The sequence below is a fragment of the Calliopsis andreniformis genome, chromosome 6, assembly GCF_051401765.1.
Source record: "Calliopsis andreniformis isolate RMS-2024a chromosome 6, iyCalAndr_principal, whole genome shotgun sequence".
Classification (NCBI taxonomy): Eukaryota; Metazoa; Arthropoda; class Insecta; order Hymenoptera; family Andrenidae; genus Calliopsis; species Calliopsis andreniformis.
This window is the reverse complement of record NC_135067.1, coordinates 18,334,150-18,347,968: the sequence shown is the minus strand read 5'-3', so window position 1 is coordinate 18,347,968 and position 13,819 is coordinate 18,334,150. Positions and strand designations below refer to the sequence as shown.

The 13,819-nt window shown below is 38.7% G+C and overlaps 2 protein-coding genes across 5 annotated transcripts; both read left to right on the top strand.

Moving 5' to 3' along the window:
• Positions 1 to 886: 886 nt before the first annotated feature.
• Positions 887 to 4,861, top strand: LOC143180622 (solute carrier family 35 member F2). 4 transcript variants are annotated; one of them, XM_076380482.1, is made up of 8 exons: positions 887 to 1,157; positions 1,723 to 1,832; positions 1,915 to 2,108; positions 2,766 to 2,928; positions 3,196 to 3,352; positions 3,419 to 3,629; positions 3,773 to 3,894; positions 4,095 to 4,861. In XM_076380482.1, the coding sequence occupies exons 1-8, from the start codon at positions 1,039 to 1,041 to the stop codon at positions 4,300 to 4,302; spliced, it is 1,284 nt and encodes a 427-aa protein (XP_076236597.1). In that variant the 5' UTR covers positions 887 to 1,038; the 3' UTR covers positions 4,303 to 4,861. The 4 variants fall into 4 exon arrangements, with proteins under 4 accessions (XP_076236597.1, XP_076236598.1, XP_076236599.1 ...); XM_076380483.1 differs by having other exon boundaries at positions 974 to 1,157; positions 4,110 to 4,861; XM_076380484.1 differs by having other exon boundaries at positions 1,018 to 1,157; positions 1,976 to 2,108.
• Positions 4,862 to 5,389: 528 nt separating this feature from the next.
• Ctr9 (RNA polymerase-associated protein Ctr9) lies at positions 5,390 to 11,057 on the top strand. The gene is made up of 14 exons (XM_076379682.1): positions 5,390 to 5,398; positions 5,539 to 5,637; positions 5,716 to 5,955; positions 6,033 to 6,605; positions 6,673 to 6,792; positions 6,870 to 7,180; positions 7,256 to 7,781; positions 7,847 to 8,041; positions 8,120 to 8,236; positions 8,315 to 8,625; positions 8,719 to 9,053; positions 9,132 to 9,309; positions 9,388 to 10,056; positions 10,280 to 11,057. The coding sequence occupies exons 1-14, from the start codon at positions 5,390 to 5,392 to the stop codon at positions 10,374 to 10,376; spliced, it is 3,780 nt and encodes a 1,259-aa protein (XP_076235797.1). The 3' UTR covers positions 10,377 to 11,057.
• The last annotated feature ends 2,762 nt before the right edge of the window (positions 11,058 to 13,819 follow it).

Below are 13,819 nucleotides of genomic sequence, written 5' to 3'. Positions count from 1 at the left end.
CAACTTTTTATGGGTGGCTGGATCGCATAACCAACAGTTTCCTCCTTAGATAGGTAATCGCAAAGTACGCGTTGTTGATCATTGATAAGAGGAACCGACTGCACAAATCTACATTATCATTAAACGTTACGATTGCCTTCTTTTCATACGTCAGGATGACCACACTTGTGCATAATAATTTAATTCATTGCGCGTGATGCTCGAGATATATTCTATAAGATATTACGTAAGTTGAAGATGTTTAAAGTTTATATAAAATGTGGAAGTCTTTACTGCTACGTGAGACCTTTTTGAATGATCACTGATGACTGAGATCACCACGATATAATCAAAGAATGTCAATACCTTGTAAATAACAATCTACGACAAGATTACCTGAGAATAAAGAAAGACATACTTCTTTAACCCGCCTAGTGTACCAATTACCCCCAAACCGTCACCTTCTTTATCAACCTCCGATATTTCTAGAGTACCCTACATTCGATAACGCAACTACTAGCAGCAAACTGAGAGAAGCTCTTGGAACCAGATCAAATCCTAAATCAATCTAGCAGCCGACCCTTTTTACCCACTTTCTTTTTCCACTCCAGGACATTCAATATTTCTATTCTAAAAATCTGAAAAAATTCATCTTAAATGAAATCTCTTTCGATACCCCAAGTTCGAAGGACCAAACTCCATAACACTATCGAATAAGCTAAAGCCTCTCAGTCCAAAGGAAGTTGCTCTTAACGATCGATCGATCTAAAGAAAGGTCAACGTTTCAGCGGCTCGCAAAAGAGGGTAGCCAGTGGAACACCATCGATCTTTTGCCCTTCCAGTGGCAGGCCAGAATCGATGCGAAGCCGGGAGCAAGGAAAGACGGCGGAGCAACACGGTGGCAGCGTGTTCTCGGCCCCGTTCGCCGTTTTTCATCGGTCTCGTCTGGAAAAACGAAAAAGACCGCGATCCCTCGTGTGGAGAGAGGGCCGTTGGAGGGAAAGAGGTCGCGCAAGCGCCTCTCCTTTAGAGCCGGTGGTTCACAGCCTCAGGGCGAAAATGCACCATGGCAAGGGAGTGTCAGCGAGCGATCGTCGCTGCGGCCAAACTACGACAATGCAGCCCAGGAACGGGGTCTGCGATAAAATCGAAAATTACATATCCGAGCTTGGACAGTGGTACGTAAGTAGAGGAGGGTTGTAAAGCGAGGAAGACAGTGTCGAGGGAAACCAAACCTTGGTCCATCCTTGTACCGGCTACACAGCGGCAACAGTGAGGGGAAGGGACGGTTCCTGGGAGAAAAGTGGCGGGCGTTTACGAGGAATTTTCTCGTGTATCCTTTGTACCCATAGAAACGATGTTTCTCATTTGCTCATCTCCCGAAGTGTCTAAAGTTTGTGACCCATTGCTCCGATTCAGTTCAATTTTCCTACAAGTCGCTTGAATATGTGTTTCGAGAATTATATTTATTATTTTTTTCTTTTTAGAAAGTTGTGTGTAAATTCGTAAATATCATATTTGTATCGTGATATAATACTCCAATGATGTTTTCTTTTTAGTAGTATATTTGTGTACATTCGATTGTTGACTCGAGTGGTATAGTTCAAATAAAAAGTGTTTAATCGTACACAGAACGGTGCTGTTTGGCGCAATCAATTCGGCATGCGTAAAAACTACTCCACATTTCCTGCAGCGTAAATATTACGCGTACGAGCTTGATCTTTTTTTTCTGTTTATCAACAGGGCAGTATGGAGGGCGATAATAATGGGGCAATTCTTGTCTATGGTGTTGTGTTTCATGACACTCGCGAACCATCACATCAACACCACGTATCAGCTCGCTCTCCCGACCGGTGAGTAATTAACCAGCGATCATTGGCATGGATAATTTGCAAGCGACTTGTTATGAGCCGGGCATTGCTTTCTGCGAGGTAGGACAAAATCTACCGCATTACGTTATGATGTGCCTTGTATACACAACCTGGATGTCCTGCAGAGGGGTAGGGAACGGCCTAATTTCAGTGATAAGAGCCCGTGGATGGAGGTACTTGTTGTTGGCACTCATTGACGTCGAAGCATGCACACTTATAACATCCTCGCATCAATTCACCAGCCTAGCTAGCATACAGGTATGCGCTAATGATGTCATACAAAAGTCTGACGTTGCATCTCGAGAGAAAGAGAGACTTAAAGAGTACCCCTTTCTATATACCGTGATACTTTAAGAGTGGTTGCTCCAGAGGGTTTCGTTAACAGTATTTAAACGACTTTTAAATACCTCGACTATTCAGTTCAACGCTCCAATTCATTTTCAAGCACTATTTAACGTTTTCATTTCACTGGTAAATTCTATAATGGATCGTTTACGATTCACAATTTATTCATAACTCGCGGTACACGGGCAGATTCGGGTGAATGAAAAAAACTGCTTAATCTTTGGCACCGGTACAAGATCTCCACCCCAGCGTGTAGTAGTATGCAAACGTTGCGGCTTACAATCTGTGCGCGACCGTAAGAGCAAACTTTTGTTGTTTACCCGTCAATTAAACCGGCGTAGTGTTTGTGACTGAGATGAATGGCACGGGACATCCATTGTATCGGATGCACTACCACCGATGAAAGGAGAACGCTGGGTCTTCGACCCAGCGTACTCACCCCTCGCCGACCACTCTCAGTCGAACGAGATACGAGCAACGTAGACTTCGTCATTGTCATCCGCATTGCATTCAACATTTAATGATGCAGACAGCTATCAATACACCGGAACATCGGAAAATCTGTTTCAGTTACTCGACTGTGTAGCTATACCAGTCGCGTTGGCATTATCGTGTTTGGTTCTGGGGGTGAGGTACCGAATGGTACACATCGTCGGCGTTTCCGTTTGTCTGATGGGGGTGGGATGCCTGGTGTGGGCAGGAATCGATGACAATAAAGATCCCGCATCTACAGGTGATTACACGCTAGGTCTTTTGTTAATTTATCCCTCGAAATTTGAAATAGACAGTTCAGTAAGCCACGTAATTAATGAGTGGCATAAATTCACAATTTATTATGGAAATAACTAAATATTTAGAATTATCTAGATATTGCCTAGACACAAATTTTTGTGAAACTGAATGGTTTATTTCACTTGTCAACTAAATGATTCATAGGTTGTCGATTGCCTCATCGATTTTAATTATCGAAAACTTTGAATTTCAAATATTCGACGCGAAGGAAAGAACCAGCTCGTTGGGGATATGCTATGTCTCGGTGGCGCGGTACTCTTTTCTGTGACTACGGTTCTACAGGAGCTAGCAGTTAAAACAGTCGATATTATCGAGTATCTGGGTATGATCGGTTTCTTCGGGACGATTTTATGTTGTGCGCAGACGTAAGTAAAAAAAGCAACAATTCGCCTCCGTAATTCAGTTTCTCATTATTCTCGACGTTTTTTCAGGGCTGTACTTGAAAGTCTCAAGTTGGAGCAATTTCACTGGAACAATGCACCGGTGATTACATGCTTGGTGGTCTACTGCATCACGCAGTTCGTGTTTTTTTCTTTGGTGCCTGTTATATTGTTCGAGTCTGGCGCAACAGCGTTGCAACTGGCACTACTCACTGCAGACTCGTTCAACGTCTTGTCTGGCATGTTGGTCCATCAGTACAAGGTATTTTTTATCATATCTCAATAATTCATCTCATTTAAATTTCCCTTCTAATTTCTATTATAACTCCGAATGCTACGAACACGCGTGTCTGTAGCAATAGAATCGAAACTCAATATACGTTAACTCGATTCTATCTATTCCAGTTCCACGCATTGTACTTCGTCTCGTATACGCTGACAATGACTGGTATCTACATCTACGCAATAAAGAGAACCCCAATGTCGTCGCGAAGACAGCACATTGAACCGCCTGTTCCAGATCACAAGTAACGTTTTACTCCTCTTTATTATTAGATTCATTTAGCAGCAAAATACATAAGGGAAGGGCAGACAGTCAAAGATATTTCATAATCACTCATGTTTCCGTCTTAAAGTATTCAATATAACATAGTTAATGAGTTGTTAGTTTTGCTAAGGGTTCTCCTCGTCTGATAAGGTAGAAGAAAAAATCAAACGTAAATTAAAGTGATTTCATTTTAAGACACATCGCTCACCCCGACGTCGGGGAGGTGGAAATGGCAACGAGTTCAGTTATGTCTGGAGTAAGCGGCACCCTTGATGTAAGGGCGTCAGCCTTTGGTAGCGAAAGGGACATGGTCGATGCAGTCAGTTTACCACCGAGTTTCAGCTCTAACACAGCCTTCACGTCCTTCTACGACAGCTACGACGACTGACGTTAAATGGGAGATATGCGCGAAACGATCCAGGATACGGAAATCATCCATGGATTCGCTCCTGTGAAGTTTTACACGAGATTTTAAATCGACGATTCACGAAGACTCCACACCGTTTACACAATATTACACAATAAGGATACATAGGGATATCTCCATCGATTAAGTTTGTAATACACGTTACGATATTCTGATTAATCAAGAAAAAAAAAATCGTTTTTCTAAGAATCTAACCGATTTTAATATCGATCAATAATATACACCACAATCTTTATTGTTAATTTGAATATTTATCGATACTGCAAGTATTATATATTCTTGTTGCTCAAGCTAGTTTGTAAATTATAGAAGTAATTGTTACTAGACTCTACTACAGAAAGCTAACTAAGTTTCCTGTTACAGAGTAATAAGTAAGAATCTATCATAGTTGTTTCACGATTCTTCAAATATGTTTCCGTTCGTGAGTGAATTACGCTTAACTTATTCTATCGTCCATGCCACGTGTCAAAAGGTTATTTCATGTATTGTGTATATTTTTTTCAAATAAAGTACTGAACCAAAGTAACATTCATTGAGGTTGATTAAACTGTTATTGAGGGTAGACGAATCGGAAAACCCCGCGCTTTTTCAGCGACCATTCATTTAATGGGACATCTGTTGACCACACTACGTGCAAATCAGTGACGATGCCGCAATGGCGGGTTCCATAGAGATTCCACTTCGTGACACAGACGAGGTGAATATTTTCGTTTCTAATCCATCGATTTATTATTTTTAAGGCATTGGAGAAAAGTTACATGTGTCCTGTCCTACGTCCATAAAGTGCACTTTGAAATTCTTGCCGACTGTTTCAATAAGAAGACCTTTTCATGAACCTAACCTTTACGAGGAATGTTACTGCGATAAAGCATATACGCGACGACGTAGTTGTACACACGACGTTAGAAAACAAAACCTACTTTACGTCACGATGCATCGGTGCTGATTTCATTCACTCTCTCGATTGGATTATTTTTATCCTGTGCATTGGCTTTATTTTATTTATGTTGTTCTTGATGTAGCTCTGGTTTGTAATGTGTATGATAAAATGTCGGACGTTAGCCACTTGTTAATTAAATATTTTCAATAAATTGAATTTTTCATCCACTCTTTGTCTAATTAAATGCCTACCATATCATTACACTCACTGTTCTTTTAATAGAAATTCTTGTTAATTTGTGAATTACATTCTGTTAGGTAATAGAACTCCAAAATGATCAGTTACCAGAAGGAGATGAAGTTCTTGGAATATTACGCCAAGAACATGCACAGCTTCATATTTGGGTCAATTTGGCCGTATGTATTTTGCATTTGAAAAGTTATAATAGATAAATATCGGAGTAGTAGAAAGTCAAACATCGATTTTGGTTACAGCTTGAATATTATAAACAACATAAGATTGAGGATTTTATTAAAATACTTGAATCTTCTCGGATTGATGCTAATATTGATTACCGTGACTATGAAAAAGATCAAATGCGTGCGTTGGACATGTTGGCCGCATATTATGTCCAAGAGGCGAACAGAGAGAAGAATAAGGACAAAAAAAGAGATCTGTTTACAAAAGCTACATTATTATATACAACTGCTGATAAAATCATTATGTATGACCAGGTATAGTTTGTTTATAATAATTTATTTCACATTAAGAAATATGTATAGGTTCTACAAGAATATAATTTATGTTAAAGAATCATTTACTCGGCCGAGCTTACTTTTGCCTTTTGGAAGGAGATAAAATGGATCAGGCTGATGCCCAGTTCAATTTTGTATTGAATCAGTCTCCAAATAATATTCCCTCTCTTCTGGGTAAAGCATGTATTGCATTCAACAAAAAAGATTACAGAGGTGCACTTGCATTTTATAAAAAAGCTTTGAGAACAAATCCAAACTGCCCGGCAGCTGTAAGGCTAGGAATGGGACATTGTTTTATGAAATTGAACAATCAAGAAAAGGCACGGTTAGCATTTGAAAGAGCTCTACAATTAGATGGCCAATGCGTGGGTGCATTAGTCGGACTTTCAGTTTTGAAACTAAATCAACAACAACCTGATAGTATCAGAACTGGAGTACAAATGTTATCTAAAGCCTATACAATTGACTCGACAAATCCTATGGTGTTGAATCATTTGGCAAATCACTTCTTTTTCAAGAAAGATTACAACAAAGTACAACACTTGGCGCTTCATGCCTTTCACAATACTGAGAATGAAGCTATGCGTGCAGAAAGTTGTTATCAATTAGCCAGAGCATTCCATGTTCAAGTAAGTTATTTTTAAGTAAAAACCCAAATGTATCCAATGGCATTAATAAATAATTAAATTGTTTCAGGGCGACTATGACCAAGCTTTTCAATATTATTATCAAGCAACACAGTTTGCACCTCCAGTTTTCGTTTTACCACATTTTGGTTTGGGACAAATGTATGTTTATCGTGGTGATGCAGAAAATGTAAGTATTGAACATAATTTTGTAACATACACTAAAAGAAAAGTAGAACAAATTTTTTAAATCTCTTTTTACTGTAGGCAGCACAGTGTTTCGAAAAAGTATTAAAAGCTCAACCAGGAAACTATGAAACAATGAAAATTCTTGGGTCATTGTATGCCAATTCAAGTTCTCAATCGAAACGCGACATTGCCAAAAATCACCTTCGAAAAGTAACAGAGCAATTTCCCGATGACGTCGAAGCATGGATCGAATTAGCTCAAATATTAGAACAAAGTGACCTTAATGCAGCCTTAAATGCATATGGTACTGCAACTAGAATTTTAAAAGAGAAAGTTCAAGCGGATATACCACCTGAAATTTTAAACAATGTTGGAGCTCTACATTATAGGTGTGTAATTTCTCATATCCTTAAAAATGATCTTTTAATTTTAACTTGAATTTAATATTTACCATGAAACCTTAGGCTTGGAAACTTAGAGGAAGCTAGAAAAAATTTGGAAGAATCTTTGGCTCGTTCCAAAGCTGATGCCTTACATGATTCTGTATACTATAATTCAATAGCAGTTACTACAACATATAATTTGGCACGACTGAATGAAGCTTTATGTATTTTCGACAAAGCAGAGAAACTGTACAAAGACATTTTGAAAGAACACCCGAATTACGTAGATTGTTATTTAAGACTTGGCTGTATGGCTCGTGATAAAGGGCAAATCTATGAGGCATCTGATTGGTTCAAAGATGCTTTGAGGATTAATAATGAACATCCAGATGCTTGGTCTCTTTTGGGTAATTTACACTTGGCAAAAATGGAATGGGGCCCTGGGCAAAAGAAATTCGAAAGAATTCTTAAAAATCCAACAAGTAGCACAGATGCTTATTCTTTGATCGCCTTAGGCAATATTTGGTTGCAAACTTTACATCAAAGTGGCAAAGACAAAGATCGAGAGAAGCGTCATCAAGATAGAGCACTGGCTATGTACAAACAGGTATAAATAAAAAATAGAAAAAATAATAAATATTCTTAAACATATTATACATGTAAAACTTATAGGTTTTACGAAACGATCCTAAAAATATTTGGGCTGCTAATGGCATTGGAGCTGTGTTAGCACATAAAGGCTGTGTCAATGAAGCCAGAGATATTTTTGCTCAAGTGCGAGAAGCAACGGCGGAATTCTGTGATGTTTGGTTAAACATTGCACATATCTATGTGGAACAAAAACAATTTGTTAGCGCCATTCAAATGGTAAATTTTTTATTTTTAATATTGCAAACAAATATTTTATAACCACAGTACTATTTTATACATGTATCTATTTTTCAGTATGAAAATTGCCTCCGCAAATTTTATAAGTATCATCACGTTGAAGTTTTGCAATATCTAGGGAGGGCTTACTTTAAAGCTGGTAAATTGAAAGAAGCAAAGTTAACGTTATTAAAGGTAAACAAAATTAATTATTAATGTTAATAATAACTATGTGAATCAAAGAAGTAACATATTCAATTTCATTGCTGGCAGGCGAGAAGAGTAGCCCCGCAAGATACCGTTTTGTTATACAATATTGCGCTTGTACTCCAACGTTTGGCAACACAAATTTTAAAAGACGAGAAGTCAACACTGACCACAGTGCTCCAAGCAGTTCATGAACTGGGGCTCTCGCATAAATATTTCCAATATTTGTCAGCACACGGTGACAGAATGGAGCAACTCGCAGAAACAGAAGCCAGAAGGTGCCAAGATTTATTGTCACAGGCACAATATCATGTCGCCCGAGCAAGAAGATTGGACGAAGAAGAGAAGATGCTTAGAAGGAAGCAAGAAGAAGAAAGGTAATATGACGAATGAAACCAAATACTATAAAGAATTTATTTTGCTACAATGCTAATTCCGACCTTGATAAAAATCTTAAAATATCTTTACAGGCAAGCATTCAAGATGCGCCAAACGGAAGAGCAAAGGAAGCTGGAGGAAATGCGGCGGCAGAAAGAAGAAGAGATGTTGCAGAAGCGACAGGAATACGTTGAGAAAACAAAGAACGCGTTGGTATTTGGGGAGATGCCCTCAGAGAAGCCTGGAAGGAAAGGGAAGAGAGCACGTACCGATCAGTACATTAGTGACAGTGGTGGTTCTGGTAGAGAAGAAGGGAGAGAGGAAGCCCCAAGGGAAAGAAAACGCAAAAGGAAAGCAAGTGGTGAACGTAAAGAACGAAAGGGCAAGGGCAAAGGAAGGCGCAAGAAAGACGCAAGTGGAGAAAGTGGTAAAACCATATCTTATACTTTTAACTCTAATTAACGCTCAAAGCTTTCATGCTAATCTTTTACAATTCAACTTCCAGGTTCAGACAGCGACCGACCGAAACCAAAACGTGGAAGGAAGCCTGGAGTTCTTAAAAAAGACAAAGGCTCTAGGAAAAGTACAGCTGAAACTTCAAAGGGTAAAATGCCCTTATCCAAAGAAACCATATCCACGAGTGAATCTGATAGTGATTCAGGCGGTCTTAAAATCGCAAGCGGGTAAGCATGACTTCAGAAAATAAAATACATTGAACTATGCATCAAACCAATGAACAATATGAATCGTTTGTTACACAGAGGTGAAAGTGGTAACGAAAGTCGTCCACGTGGAAGCAGAAGAATCGCCTCCGACTCCGAAGGATCACGAGCTTCGCGCTCCAGATCTCGATCCAGATCAAAATCTAGAAGCCGTTCTAAAAGTAGCTCACGTTCTCGATCAAGATCGCAATCGCGATCCCAGTCTCGCTCTCGATCCAGATCTAGATCGGGTTCAAAATCAAGAAGCCCTTCACGATCGCGCAGCCCATCGAGATCGAGATCGAGGTCGAGGTCGAGGTCGAGGTCAGGCTCAGCGAAGAGCGGGTCACGTTCAAGATCGGGTTCAAGATCGAGATCAGGGTCAAGGAAAAGTCACTCGCGTTCAAGGTCGCCCAGTGGTTCGAGGAAAAGTGGCTCGCAGCCAAGATCAAAGTCAGGATCTAGGGCTAGCGGATCAAGGTCACCTAGTGGTTCCAGAAAAGCTATGTCAAGGTCGAGGTCAAGGAGTGGTTCACGATCGGGCGGAGAAGAACGCAGATCAAGAAGTAAAAGTCGATCGAAATCAAAATCTGCATCGAGGTCGAGATCGAGATCACGATCACGATCACGATCACGATCACGATCACGATCACGATCACGATCACGATCACGATCACGATCACGATCAGGTTCACGAAGTCGAAGTCGCAGTCCCAGTGGATCGGCAAGGTAATTAATATGAGGTTTTCAAAACAGGTGGCATGTCTTTGCTTTTAGAATGTGATTTCTTACTTTATGCTAACACTTTCATCGAGAAGCTTGTGTTTCTGTCGAAATTTGCCACTTATTTTGAGATTCTATTAGAATGTAATTCCATGCAAAAGACACTTACATTTATAGATTCAGCGTCGACTACCAAGCCCAGCTACTTATTATGGTTCTTTTTTTCCAGATCTGCTACTCCAGAATCCAGAAAATCCGTTTCTGGTAGCGATGTCGGTTCGCGCCATTCGAGTTCAGACAGAGGTGGGGGAAGTGACAGCGATTAAGACCAATTTTCGAAGTCAGTCAACCAATTACACTCGCGAAAAGTTTATATTATCGTTAAACTACGCGTACACGATCGTATAAGTGTAATTTACATATGAAATACACAAATTTTGCGATATATTTCTTAAAACGCGTACAACCACGACGGAGCTGACCGTTAAGAAGAAGCGACGCGCGCAGCTAATGGCGGTATAGAGATCGCTCTGCGCAATCGATTATCGAAGCATGCAATCAAGATGGCGGCGCGCTTTTCAATTTGAACGATCTAAGGGATGAATAGACATTCAAGTATTTCTTGTTCTTATGATGGATTATTCACGGTATCATTTATTTTGAATTTTATATGACTAATTTTGACAAGAAAATGAAAAAAAAATATTATTTCATGTAAAATGAGGTAAAAATGAATTATAATGTAAGAAATTACCATAATTTCATATGTAAATTGATTCTATTTGTAAACAGACGTTATTCTTCTGCATTATTAGTCTGTTAATATTTTGTATAAACAAATAGTCCGAATCGATAATATACACTGAAAGTCGATTATTACAAAATGAGTTAAGAAAATGTAGCAAATTATCTTTTCAATTACGTTATATTGTAATGCAAGCAAAGTGTAATAATTTTGTGTTAGAAACGAACGAATCGTTTTATATTAAAAGCTATAAATAAAAAGATATTAAAGCCAAATCTACCGTTATGTTTATTAATAAATAATATATTTGTTATGTTTATTAAATAAAAGGTAAATTTTACCCCTCGAAGATAAATATAAAAAATTTGTTTTTTACAATCTATTACAGAGTATTAAATCGAGAAAAAACATCGTTTCACATTTTATCTTATTGATTTGCAATCTACATATAGCTACAGCGCAAAATCGTTTTGAACGCAAAGTCGTATCGAAGCTTCATCCCTTTGAGACATGAAAGTGTGAATCAGTCGCAGTGCACGACCAATGCAAACTCCTATGTCATTTCCAGCAGAACGATTCCTCTCACGCTTCATTCAAATTCCTGTTGAACAGTTTCATCGAGCTCAAGCAAAAGCTCGGCATGCTTCATTCGCCAGCAAAATTCCTACCCCTCCCCCGGTGGAACAAGTGCATATCGCCACTGCATTAATCTCGGTAGTGCATAAACCTCGGTGGTAAATCTGACGATGTATAACAGGCCATATTATACTCTATAAATTCGTACAGGTGTTGTCGGCAGTGTTTGCAGTGAAATCAATTTTCCAAACTCAATTTCTCATGAATAATTCATGGAACTGTCTATCGATGCAAGTATCTCTGCGTACGTATTAATTTACATTTCGATAACTAATTATCAAGCATCAACTGATGATACTCTTGTCCTATTATCTCTAAAATGAATTTACATAACATGTATGGAAAATAGCCATATTATTTAGAATAATTATAATACCCCAAATTGGTACCATATACTGACGCGTAGACAGAAAATCCTTGAAGGAGTTTACAGAGAAAGCAGTGAAAGAAAGAGAGAAGGAAAATACTGTAGGGGGAAGAAAAGGAAACCAGCTTTATCTAAACTACGGAGTTTCTGAAAGCTCAAAATGTTTACCCTTTCGATTCCACTCCCAAGAGGATGAGATTTCTTTCTCTCCAATTTCTACTCGACTACCACACCTTGATCTCCATTGCATTTCATAACGATCTGCTCCTCACGATTATCCAGTCTTACGTACTCTTGCCCATCATATCATTCAATTAACTGAACCCAATGCTTTTATCGTCCACTATGCGTCTTGTAGAATAATAATTTTATCAGAGTGTAATGAATAATCCCCTCACACGCATTTATCATTATCATATGCTAACTAATAATTTATAATGATACTGGGAAACATTACTGGCGAGAGAAAACGTTTTGAAACCCTTGCTTTTCATCAATTTGTGCGATTCTTTAGGTATGCTTGTTGCAAAGTCGATCATTATTCAGAAGCAACGATTGTGAAGGGATTTTCCTTTAAAGTACTTTCATTTGGCAAAGAAGGAACAGAAGTTTTAATCAGGCTTCGTGAATTTTTACGCGATAAGTTATAATGTATAACGGATATTCGAGAATTACTAGTTCCCTTGGCAAGTTCGAAACTTTCGGAAGAGAATTATTTACTGTCTGGGGTAGCTGGGAACTGGTTAACAGAACACTTGCGACTGTGAGTATTAATTAGCTTTGTACATTTATTCAGCTTTCTATCTACATACTTTGACTGTTTCTCTTTAAAAATAGAAGAAAAAAGGACCAACTATTACTCAACTGTAATTTTTGCTATCAAATACGATCAAATAATTCCTCAAACACTTATACACGAATTGTCAATACTACCAACTGTCCTTTTTCAAAAACAGAATAAAACGTTGTATGCATTCCTCTTTCGGGCAACGCCGAATGCAAATGAAACGTTTCTGTCAGTAGAAGAACAAGAAACACCGTCCATTATACAAGATACGCCGTACTACGTTACGTATCCATAGGATAACAATGAGTTCACGAAATTCAAGGAGTCCCATATACCTTCTACAACTTCCGAGCTTACGTTCGACCTCGTTTTAAAAAGATGCGGAATGCAATATTTCTTCAGTATGGAGAGAATCGAGCGACGTTATGCAATCACCAGTGACCCACTTATATGTATAGCGAAGAGAGATGAAGGATATGCTTTTCCCTCAACGATCCCTTCGAATTGACACTAGCCGCTTTATCAAAGGGAATGTACTTCTAGGGATTTCAGGCCGTCGATTTTCCGCTCGAGCAGCTGAAATTTGACGCAGTTTCTACGCTATCGATTCGGAAATAGGATTCAAATACGCCTTCCGGATTACGCGCAAAAAGTTGTAGAAAATTTGCGGCAGTGGTCCGTCAAGATAAACGAGCCACTGAAATTTTAGCTCCGTCTAGTTTAATGAGCTACATAAATAAACATTACCGAGATAAATTGTAGACAGCTGCATCGTAATATTTACGGCCTGTTATTTCAATACCGTAAATATAAATATTATCGTCGGATCCTTTGCCCCGAGAGGGAGATTAATATAGAACTAATATTGAATAAATTTGTCGCTGAAAGGCAAGGAAATTGATATTGAAGGAAATTAATCTAATAATCAATAACAGTTGGTAGTGAAAATATGAAAATATGACTTTGAAGGAGACGAGCACTCTTATGTTGCGGCGAAATAACGTACAAAGGTAAGACAAGAGTCATAGAGAAGAGTGATATTGGTATCTATTATATGGAAGGAAGAAAGAGACACTCCTTTGTTTGTACAAAAGAGATTTTGTTGAATCTTAAGAAGGCTAACAGGAACTTGAAGATTAAAAGTTCTCATAATCTCCTTTTCCCAGGCGCAAGTAGAAGCGCGCTGAGCATGGAGTATGAATTTAATTATACGGGAATCAAACGTACATAAGAC

Bases quoted from the DNA above. Each gene is read 5' to 3' on its own strand.
- LOC143180622 (XM_076380482.1), top strand. From the start codon at position 1,039: ATGCACCATGGCAAGGGAGTGTCAGCGAGCGATCGTCGCTGCGGCCAA. The intron at 2,109-2,765 runs GTATGCGCTAAT...AATCTGTTTCAG, and splicing joins CCAGCCTAGCTAGCATACAG to TTACTCGACTGTGTAGCTAT. The intron at 3,895-4,094 runs GTAACGTTTTAC...CGTAAATTAAAG, and splicing joins CCGCCTGTTCCAGATCACAA to TGATTTCATTTTAAGACACA.
- Ctr9 (XM_076379682.1), top strand. The intron at 5,638-5,715 runs GTATGTATTTTG...TTTTGGTTACAG, and splicing joins ATATTTGGGTCAATTTGGCC to CTTGAATATTATAAACAACA. The intron at 5,956-6,032 runs GTATAGTTTGTT...TTTATGTTAAAG, and splicing joins AAATCATTATGTATGACCAG to AATCATTTACTCGGCCGAGC.